Source organism: Nansenia antarctica, assembly GCF_963989245.1.
Source record: "Nansenia antarctica genome assembly, chromosome: 2".
Classification (NCBI taxonomy): domain Eukaryota; kingdom Metazoa; phylum Chordata; class Actinopteri; order Argentiniformes; family Microstomatidae; genus Nansenia; species Nansenia antarctica.
The window spans coordinates 44,661,504-44,672,640 of NC_137675.1; the positions used below are offsets into that span (position 1 = coordinate 44,661,504).

General features: G+C 46.7%; 1 protein-coding gene across 1 annotated transcript in view; it reads right to left on the bottom strand.

Moving 5' to 3' along the window:
- The window catches only part of atp2a1 (ATPase sarcoplasmic/endoplasmic reticulum Ca2+ transporting 1), a gene marked incomplete at both ends in the record, with an annotated part of 20,081 nt that extends 19,563 nt beyond the window's left edge, over positions 1-518 (bottom strand). The window contains one exon of the mRNA XM_080523032.1: positions 509-518. Within this exon, the coding sequence (XP_080379158.1) occupies positions 509-518 (10 nt within the window). The remainder of the gene's footprint in view (positions 1-508) is intronic.
- Between the last annotated feature and the right edge of the window lie 10,619 nt (positions 519-11,137).

Sequence of the window (11,137 nt, forward strand, 5' to 3'; positions counted from 1 at the left end):
AGAGAGACAGAGAGAGACAGAGAGAGACAGAGAGAGACAGAGAGAGACAGAGAGAGACAGAGAGAGACAGAGAGAGACAGAGAGAGACAGAGAGAGACAGAGAGAGACACAGACAGAGAGAGACACAGACAGAGACAGAGAAAGAGAGAGACAGAGAGACAGAGAGAGAGACAGAGAGAGAGACATAGAGAGAGAGAGAGGCAGAGAGAGAGACAGAGAGAGAGAATGATAGTGGCTTAGAATTTAGCCGGAACGGCATGCGAGCAGAGAGTTGGCCAGAGCCCTGTTTAGCACTGTGTACAGAATGTGAGCCCGACAGTCTCAGAGACAGACACAACCTCAACACTGGCAGCAGGACAGCCTGTACCCTTGGTTTGATGTGTGTGTGTGTGTGTGTGTGTGTGTGTGTGTGTGTGTGTGTGTGTGTGTGTGTGGTGAACCCCCATCAAATAAGAATGGTCGCACCTCTACTGTCCATTCGTCTCACCATTGTCTCACCTTGTCTCACCTTGTCTCATGTTCTTCCTCCAGAGAGGATGAAAGGTTTTACACAACATGTTTTGTACCAGGCACCAGTTCACTATTGTTTATTGTTTTTCCTCCAGTTGCGATGCCTTAACCAGTCACAGGAACCAGCTCTTCACCAACCCATGCAAGTCAACACACAAGGACACATGGATTTTGCCACAACTACGTGTGGTGTGCATCTAATGTAATCTCTCTGTATCCTTGGTTTTAAAGATCAATCAATCAATCATGCATGAATGAATTCATCTCTATTCATAGTGTGTTGTTAGCAAGCGCTTCTGTCACAATGTGCTGAGCAGCAAACCTCAAAGCCTTTTAACGCTCCAGTGTTCCAGTGTTCCAGTGAGTCATGCGTGACGGGGTGTATCTTTGCATGCACATGCAGATCAGCTGGCAGCAGGGCTGGTTGACTAACTAGGTGGTCTAGACCAGTGGTTCTCAAACCTCTCCTCTGGGACCCCCAGACGCTCCACATATTTGATCTGTTCCACCACCAGTTGATTAGTTGAATGAGGTGTGCTGGTGGGAGAACAGATCAAATATATGGAGCGTATCTCCGCACCCAGAGGAGAGGTTTGAGAACCACTGGTCTAGAGTACCATGAGCCTGCAGGGCCATGGGAGGTGCATCACAGTAGGTTAGGGTTAGGTGCAGGTTAGGTCCAGGTTAAGGTTAGGTCCAGGTTAGGTCCAGGTTAGGTCCAGGTTAGGTCTAGGTTAGGTCTAGGTTAGGTCCAGGTTAGGTCCAGGTTAGGTCTAGGTTAGGTCCAGGTTAGGTCTAGGTTAGGTCCAGGTTAGGTCCAGGTTAGGTCCAGGTTAGGTCTAGGTTAGGTCCAGGTTAGGTCCAGGTTAGGGTTAGGTCCAGGTTAGGTCCAGGTTAGGGTTAGGACCAGGTTAGATCCAGGTTAGGTCTAGGTTAGGTCCAGGTTAGGTCCAGGTTAGGTCTAGGTTAGGTCCAGGTTAGGTCCAGGTTAGGTCCAGGTTAGGTCCAGGTTAGGTCTAGGTTAGGTCCAGGTTAGGTCCAGGTTAGGGTTAGGTTAGGTCCAGGTTAGGTCCAGGTTAGGTCCAGGTTAGGTCCAGGTTAGGGTTAGGTTAGGTCCAGGTTAGGTCCAGGTTAGATCCAGGTTAGGTCTAGGTTAGGTCCAGGTTAGGTCCAGGTTAGGTCCAGGTTAGGTCCAGGTTAGGTCCAGGTTAGGTCTAGGTTAGGTCCAGGTTAGGTCCAGGTTAGGTCTAGGTTAGGTCCAGGTTAGGTCCAGGTTAGGGTTAGGTTAGGTCCAGGTTAGGGTTAGGTTAGGTCCAGGTTAGGGTTAGGTCCAGGTTAGATCCAGGTTAGGTCTAGGTTAGGTCCAGGTTAGGTCCAGGTTAGGTCCAGGTTAGGTCTAGGTTAGGTCTAGGTTAGGTCCAGGTTAGGTCCAGGTTAGATCTAGGTTAGGTCCAGGTTAGGTCCAGGTTAGGTCCAGGTTAGGTCCAGGTTAGGGTTAGGTTAGGTCCAGATTAGGTCTAGGTTAGGTCTAGGTTAGGTCCAGGTTAGGTCCAGGTTAGGTCCAGGTTAGGTCTAGGTTAGGTATAGGTTAGGTCCAGGTTAGTTCTAGGTTAGGTCCAGGTTAGGTCTAGGTTAGGTCCAGGTTAGGTCCAGGTTAGGTCCAGGTTAGGGTTAGGTTTAGGTCCAGGTTAGGTGCAGGTTAGGTCCAGGTTAAGTCTAGGTTAGGTCCAGGTTAGGGTTAGGTCCAGGTTAGGGTTAGGGTTAGGTCCAGGTTAGGGTTAGGTCCAGGTTAAGTCTAGGTTAGGTCCAGGTTAAGTCCAGGTTAGGTCCAGGTTAGGTCCAGGTTAGGGTTAGGTCCAGGTTAAGTCTAGTGGTGCTTTTCCATCAGCAGCCCGCGTTAGCGCAGTTCGCATCAGTTCGAGGTCAGGTCGGGTCACTTGATCTGTTCTGGTTTTCCATTATACACAAACCGACCCGGACTAGTAGGAGGAGTAGACGATAGTAGGCGGAGTTACGCGTCACACGCAGCCTGGCAAAAAGCTTCCGGGTGTACACAGCAACAGCCGTGATTTTTTTGGAGAGAAAGAGAAAGAGAGAGAGGAAGCTATGTACACATAATAAAGTCATGTTTTTTTAACCCTTAAAACCACTGCCTTCACTTGTCTGCTTTATGAACTGTAGTATCATCATCGGGAAACGCCGACAAGACGCGAATCTACCGGCATTTGACTCATGACACAGCCGGTGTTATTCACAGACAAACACGGTGCCGTTTGCGGGTTAATAACTTCGGTTTACCGGGGGTTATGATAACAATTCAAACGTGTCCGGAAAGAGGAGAAGCCAGGGAATTCAAAAGTTTTTGAATGAAGTCGATCCTCCACTCCTATCACCGTGGACACAGCGCGGAGCGAATTCCCTGTTAAAACCGGCATTTGACTCATGAGTGAACGGCGAAAATTGCTGGACGGCTGCGGGCGAACTCCCGGTTCATCGAGTTTACGGTTAAAAGCATAACTTCTCGGGGTGTCAGCGCGGTGGTTAAGGGCTCAAAATGACCGTAGACAGATGGTGAAGTTAGCAAAGGAGTATTGTGTTTGTACCACCTCCACAGCCGGTGTTATTCACGGACAAACACGGTGCATAATAGCGATTTTTGTGTTGTGCTTGTTGTAAATAAAAGTTATATGATTCATTGAAATGACATTAAACTAAGATAATACGATGGTCAGCATAATTTTCCGAATCTTTATTAATAAGCTATAACAGAAAATGTAGTGACATTTTCCTAGAGTGAATGTGGTATTTCAAGATGGCGGTTAGTGAAGAAATATGGGATGGGACATGGGATGACGATTTCCATTGACCAATCAACGGTGTGCAGCGTCACACGTCACACGCAGCCTGGCAAAGAGACCCGGATATGAAATTTTAGACCCTGCTCTCGATGTGGAGCTAAAGAAGCGAGCTGACCTGGGACCGAACCGACCTGGAACGACGAATGGAAAAGGGGAACGAAGCGGGCTGACCCGGGTCAGCACCAGGTCAGCACCGTAGTGGAAAAGCGGCTTAGGTTAGGTCCAGGTTAGGGTTAGGTGCAGGTTAGGTCTAGGTTAAGTCCAGGTTTGGTCCAGGTTAGGGTTAGGTCCAGGTTAAGTCCAGGTTAGGTCCAGGCTGGCAGTGGCAGTGGCACAGCATGGTGGAGACAGACTAATGGTCCAGTAGCCAATCAATCAAGTCATGTGCCGGAGATGATCAGTGCTAAGGGTTCCAAACCCCCCCTCCACCCACCCACCCCCCACCCCCCTGCCCAGCATAATGAACCTCATCATACCATTTTTTTCATCTCTCACCCTCTTTCTCTCTCTCTCTTTCTAAGCTGATGGCTCTATCTCAGCTGCTGTCCATGGATGTTGACCTGTGACCTGAAGGGGTCGCGTGGGCACGCCGTGGTGGTGCAAAGCTCGGCCTGGCGCACTGACATTTAACTCAATATCCCCCAGGGATCCAGTTACCCCCGTCTGGTCCGGAGCACGACGCTCTGGAGCTAATCACACACAACTGTGCTAATGCTGCAGCAGTGATGCGCGTGCGCACACGTCTGGAACGCACACGCACAAACACACACACGCACATGCACACACACACACACACACACACACACACACACACACACAAATGCACTCCCGTCTGCAGTAAAATGCAAAGCCCTGCTTCCTTTTCACCCAACATGCCTGTCTGCCATTTGCTATACTCTCTATCTAGTATTTTCCCTCGATCTCAATGATTGACAATCATTTGTTCTACTTTTGAGCTTGTTTCCATGTTGTGAATGACCAAGTCAACATCAGCTGACAGACATCAAAGATTGTGCCCCTCAGTACCTGATGTCCTGGAGAGATAGAAAACATATACTGGATATACAGTTGTGCCAACGGAGTCCCACAGGGTTGGGTGCTGGGGACCTTGCTGTTCTTCCTGGGAGATCTGGGATCTCTTTCTAGGTCAGGTCTATTTTCTCATAGCTACGTTTAACCGCTGTTGTGCAGGACACAAAAACTCTCCCTCTCTCTTTTCATCCAGACAGTGTGACAGCAGGAGGTGGAGGAGCGTGGCTCAACGATGATGAGCTGATATTGTCTTAGCACCACAACTGGAAACACTTTGTTTGGAAAAGTCGACCTAAATGGTTGATAGACGTCCAGCTAACTATCCACTAGCCGTAACCTTCACGAAGAGACATTTCAGCTGTCCTTATCTGCATTGTACTGTATGTGCACTACATTGATCTGTACAAGGTGCCTGAGTCAATGATTACTTAGCAAATGTAGTGACTGTAGGGGTTCTTTGGCACAGTGTAGCCACAGAGCAGCTGAGACACTGACAAGTAGGAGCTGAGGGAGTTCATAAATGTGTTGGATGCAAAGCAGTGTTTTCAGGAATGAGTGTAGTGGCAGTAGTGGCAGAGGTAGTAGTGGCATGTGATGTATTATTAGCTGAGGGCTAGGTTTGAAGTAGCCCACTGTCACCGTAGCGATAGTAGCAGTTGTGCTGCCTCAATAAAAATAGCTGTGGTGGGTGACGAAGTCAGACAGGGGCACGGCACAATTGACAGATTTTTTGGTGTTATTTCGGTGGGGTTGCGGAATGTGTTGACCCCCCATTGCTGTTAGATAAACGTAACATGGGGTGAAGGTTGAAGGTTAGGGTACTGTTTGAAGGGTCGTGCAGGGAAGGAGTGGACCCACCTTCTTAAAGCAAGATGACACAACCTCTTCTCAGTTTCACAGACATATGCGACAGAACATTATTGCTCACAATTGTGACGCGGTCTGGTGAAAGGACAAGTCAGCAGCCGATTCAATGTTCGGAGAAATGTGAATACATTTCAGCGTTGTTGAAAATCAATTACACACTTGCTAGTCAACTAACACAGCTTGTTTTGTGAGGCTGCTGCTAACAATGTAAAGTAGTGTTATAGTTAACTAGGTAGCAGTGGGGATTACTCACCCAATACATTGAATTGCAATATTTTGGCTTGACTAGCGAGTGTGTGTTGTGATTCTCAACATTGAAATGTCCGAACATTTTTAATTGGTTGCCCCTTTCACCAGACCGTGTCACATATTGTCTTCTCGATTCTCCTTCCCTCATCTCCTTCAATGTCTTGGTCTCTTTCTGTATTATTTTCCCTTTAATAATACCAATTGGTAATGTATTTTATATCGTTGGAATATAAAAGCAGGGGATTTTGGCAAATCTTTTTGGGCCATTACCCACACGTTTAGCTGTGTTGCTCATTCTACGAATGCATGATCCTTACAAGTTGTACCTCGTTGTCAAGGTGACTAATCAGGCTTTCCAACGATATAAAATACAATACTAATTAATGGTATTATTAAAGGGGAGGAATAATCAACTGAAATAACGTTTCCGAACTTTTTTTGACAAGTTTATATCCCATCTAAAGGTGATGGAATGTTCTCCCTGCATCCACCCCATGTCATTACCAGTGTGATTTGTTCTCTGCTTGGTCACTCCCCCTACTTACTACCCTTATCTGACCCTACACACTCACCCTACTTACTACCCTTATCTGACCCTACACACTCCCCCTACTTACTACCCTTATCTGACCCTACACACTCCCCCTACTTACTACCCTTATCTGACCCTACACACTCCCCTTACTACCCTTATCTGACCCTACACACTCCCGTTACTACCCTTATCTGACCCTACACACTCCCCTTACTTACTACCCTTATCTGACCCTACACACTCCCCCTACTTACTACCCTTATCTGACCCTACACACTCCCCTTACTACACACTTGCTGTATTGGTGACCTCACAGCATAGTTGCTCCCTGGTGACAGCAACTCTTGGCAAATCATTATGTCTGAATGTTCACTCTCATGTTGCTGCGTTTCTTGAGCTACTGAGGATTAGCATTTTACTCAAGTAACTTGTAACTGTGACAGACGTTTTCTTGGAGGAGGACAGCCCTGTGTCATTGCAGAACAGTTTCCTCGAGAGAAGCAAGTTGAGAGCTACACTATACTAACCATCTGCTGTCTGCTGGGCAGGGTCTTATCCTGCTTGTTAGTAAAGCATAATGTATTGTACATACACCTTCAAACATTTGACTCTATTATTGTTGTGTCTAGAGGTACAGAATAGCAATCCAAACTCTAAAATCTACATCCAAACAGCACCTTTAAAGTACAACAAGCTGAATGTTAATTGACCAATTTGGCGAGACAGTATGCATCCTCAAATAATAATGCCAACAGAATATCTGAATATCTGAATCCCAATATTAACAATATTATTCAACCTTGGAAACCAGCAAAAAAGCCTAAACAAAAGCAATGCTAATGCTAACCCCCCCCCCCCCCACCCTCCCTCTGACAACTTCATGCTGGAAGATTTAAGAAAATCACATTCCTGCATTTTACGAGTATATTTAACCCTCTGTTCCTCCTGGGCCATATTAGGCTAGTGCAGGCAGGGGTCAGCATGGTGGACTGGGCTGCCCTGGTGACAGGATGACAGATAGACGGAGGTAAGACAGAGAGATGGTGAGAGAATGACAGCTACATTTAGAGAGGAGGAAGGAGAGCTTCAGAGGAAACTGCTTTCAGTTTATTAGTGGTGGTAAAACAGCCTGCAGCATTGATGCAGCCACACAGAGATCCACACAGCCACACATCCACCCGCACACACACACACACACACACACACACACACACACACACACACACACACACACACACACACACACACACACACACACACACACAGACAGACAGGCAGGCAGGCAGGCAGGCAGGCAGGCAGGCACACACACACACACACACACACACACACACACACACACACACAGACAGGCAGGCAGGCACACACACACACACACACACACACACACACACACACACACACACACACACACACCAAAAAAGAACTGTGGCCTTGCAGACACAAGTTTGAACATTTCCAGGTATTTCAGGGTATGTACACACACACACACACACACACACACAAACACACTCACACACTCACACACACACACACACACACACACACACACACACACACACACACACACCCAAAAAAAAACGGTGGCCTTGGAGACACAAGTGTGAACATTTCCAGGTATTTCAGGGTATGTACGTACGAGCGTGTGTGTGTGTGTGTACAGTATGTGCTAGGCAGGTGTGTGACAGGTGTTGAGTTGGAATGGTGCTAAGCTCCCAGCGCTGTCCCTAGCCCTATTCCTGGGGCATTGATCCTGGAATACAGACACCCGAGCTTCTCTTAAAGAGCCAAGACAGGCGTTATATACTGTTCACAAACACATACACACACACACACACACACACACACACACACACACACACACCGCTTGCATGCATCACAACATCAGACAACATCATTTATGCCATCCCACAACACACATGCACACAAACAGCCTGTACAAACACCCACACAACCCACACAATCACAGACGTACAGCCCCTAGTGAAAAATACACACACACACACACACACACACACATTCGCACGCACGCACGCACGCACGCACACACACACACATACGCATACACACACACGCACACACACACACACGGGCACGCACGCACACACACACATCGCCACTTAAAACCAAAGTGGTGGTAGTAGTACTTAGTGGTGATATAACTGGACGGATGCAAAGGAGTGATGACATTGTGTTGCCGTAGGAGAGGACTGTGAAGGCTGTGCTATCATGACCCCACAGGACTATAAATCAGCTTACAGAGAGTATTAGCTTTCCACTCTATCGCTGCAGCCAAAATAACCAACGACTGAAAGAAGATCCCAGTGAATAAGAACATATCTGATTTATCACATCATCTCATCTCTGGGGAAATTCTCTGAAAGGGGGGTTTCGCTTAGAGCGTACGGTCAAATATGTGGCCAACGAGTGGATGGCGAATGACAAACACATGAATGCTGAATGTTGAGTGATTGATGTGCAGGATGACAGTAGTGGTGAAGGAGAAGAAAAAGAGGAACATTCTCAGGGGATGGAAATGTGAGGGTTTATGTGTGGGTGAGGGTGATAGGTAGGGACCAGAAAGAGACTGTGGAGACTGAATGACTGACTCCATAATGTGTATTTCGTTCATTAACGATTAGCCTCTAACATTTGTGTTTATAAACTAAGGGGCTGGTCTTGGCAAATGTATCTCCCATTGAATTATTATTTATTTTGCGGTACCTATTCCCAAACGTACCACTTTAAGTCTTTGTTTATGAGGTGGTTGTCTGAGCGTTCAAATAACTCTGCTGCTGGCACATTAGCCAAGGCCCACAATTTACAAACACAAACGTTGACAGTTTGACAGCACATTTTTTAAATAACAACTTTAAACACGTTTGATAGTCAGAGGGCATTACTAAATGGTAAACCAACAATAAAAACAAAGTAAAAAAAGAAAAAAAGAAAACGGTAAACCAATCCAAAAGTGTTACAAGTTTACAGATGGTTGAGTTACCTTCTCATGACCTTGAGTCTGCCAATCATGTTCTTCCTAACTGAGAGACGAGGAAGTAAACAGTTATGATGCAGAGAGGTATGAAAAATACTCCATACTCAATATTCAATCAATGTGAAAATAATGTTAACTAGCCTTACCCTAACCCTTAGTACCCTAACTCTAACCATTACTACATGTCGAACCAGAACCCTGGGAGCAGTTTCATAACTGATGTATTCTGTCTGTACCACACCTGTACCATATTGTAAAATGACTCGAGACAAGTTGATAGTGGGGAAAGCGAGAAAAAGATAGCCCCATAAGTTCCCATCATATTATTCCATTCTCAAAAGGGATTGCTGTAATATTACACCTTTCTTTTTCAAAGAATCTGAAGTCCCAATTTGGATTTGAGGTCAGGAGATGGCTTGGAGTGATAAGTACAGGAACTACAGATAACAGTTGTATAACAATCTGTTGTGTAACTATAGACCTTGTCAATGTTTGGTGAAGGAGGATGGCAGAGCTCTCTGACTGCCACGGTCATAGACTGCCACGGTTATCATCTATCTCCTCTATGGTTTCATTAGGTTGAATACCCTGCATCTAAAGGTGATGGAATGTTCTCCCTGCATCCAGGGCTGGACTGAGACAAAAATTAGGCCCTGGCATTTTTGGCCCAGACAGGCCCACCCCAATCGGTCGGACCACACCCACCAGCACAAAAATACTTGCCTTATATACTCGTCTTATATACTGTGCTGTACAGTCATATGACAAACTGTAGTATTCCCCCAAACCACTACAAAGTCGACTACATACAGTAAGCAATGGTACCAGTGCAAGTAGACCAGTGTACTCAGTGATCAGATTCCAGAGCGAATTTACGAACGCAGCCTTGTTGTTCTAGATTTTTTTTTTCCATTATCAACCTATCATTGCGCTTTAGAGTAAAACAAAGCACGCAACTGTCGCGTCTATCTTTTCATGGCAACTCTACATTGTGATTTACAAGGGATATTAACTAATATTAAGTAATATTATTACTTGGTTACATTTTGCAATTGATCCGCGGTACACATGCGTGCCGAACCGTGGGGGGCGATCCGTTACACCCCTACACAGCTACCTATATTTTCCTTACCGGGTCAACGGTTACAGGCTGACTCGGCCCCGCTTCTTCTGTATCCTCTCTATCCTCTGTATCTGTACCCTGCTCCCGCTCCTCCCTGCCAGCCTCCTCTTCAACCTGTTGCTGTTGCTGCTGTGGTAAACTTGAGGGTGCAGCAAACATGTCCCTAATGTTTACACATTTGGCAGCATCTGCCTCGAGTTTCTTTTTGTTTTTCTCCCTAAGTTTTTCCCAGCCTCCCTTCCGTTTTAGTGTGCTTTTGCGCTCCATCTCTCTTAGTATCTATCTAGTAACTATCCAGGCTAACTAAATTTATTTTGCCGGCATGCTCGGCCCAAAACTACCGCGAAACTGAGACGGAGGTCTGGTGCTGCGTGCGTGCGTGACCCCTGACCCCCCCCCCCCCCTTCTCTCTGTTGATTGGGCCAGCCCAGTGTCTGTATAGAAAATGTACCAATGGGCCGCTGTCCCTGATTTATGGGCCGTTCAATGGTAGCTTTCGATTTATGGGCCGTTCGATGGTAGCTTTCGGCCGGGCCGGCTGGTAAAAAAAAAATAAAAAAAAATATATATATATATATATATATTTTGCCGGTCGGCTCGGCCCAAAACTACCGCGGCCCACCGGGCAAATGCCCGGTATGCCAGATGGCCAGTCCAGCCCTGCCTGCATCCACCCCACGTCATTACCAGTGTGATCTGTTCTCTGCTTGGTCACTCCCCCTACACACTCCCCCTACTTACTACCCTTATCTGACCCTACACACTCCCCCTACTAAGGCCCAATCCCAATTCACCCCTAGCCCTTCGTTTTCACCCCTATGGCTCGATTTGCGCGTTCACGTTTAGGGCGAGGGCTGTCTCAATTCATATTTCATCGAGGGCTAGGGGTAAGGGGGAGGGCTAACTATTACTTCGTTTCGAGGGATTTCAGGACCAGACTAGCTTCGAAGGGCTAACGGTACGCTACC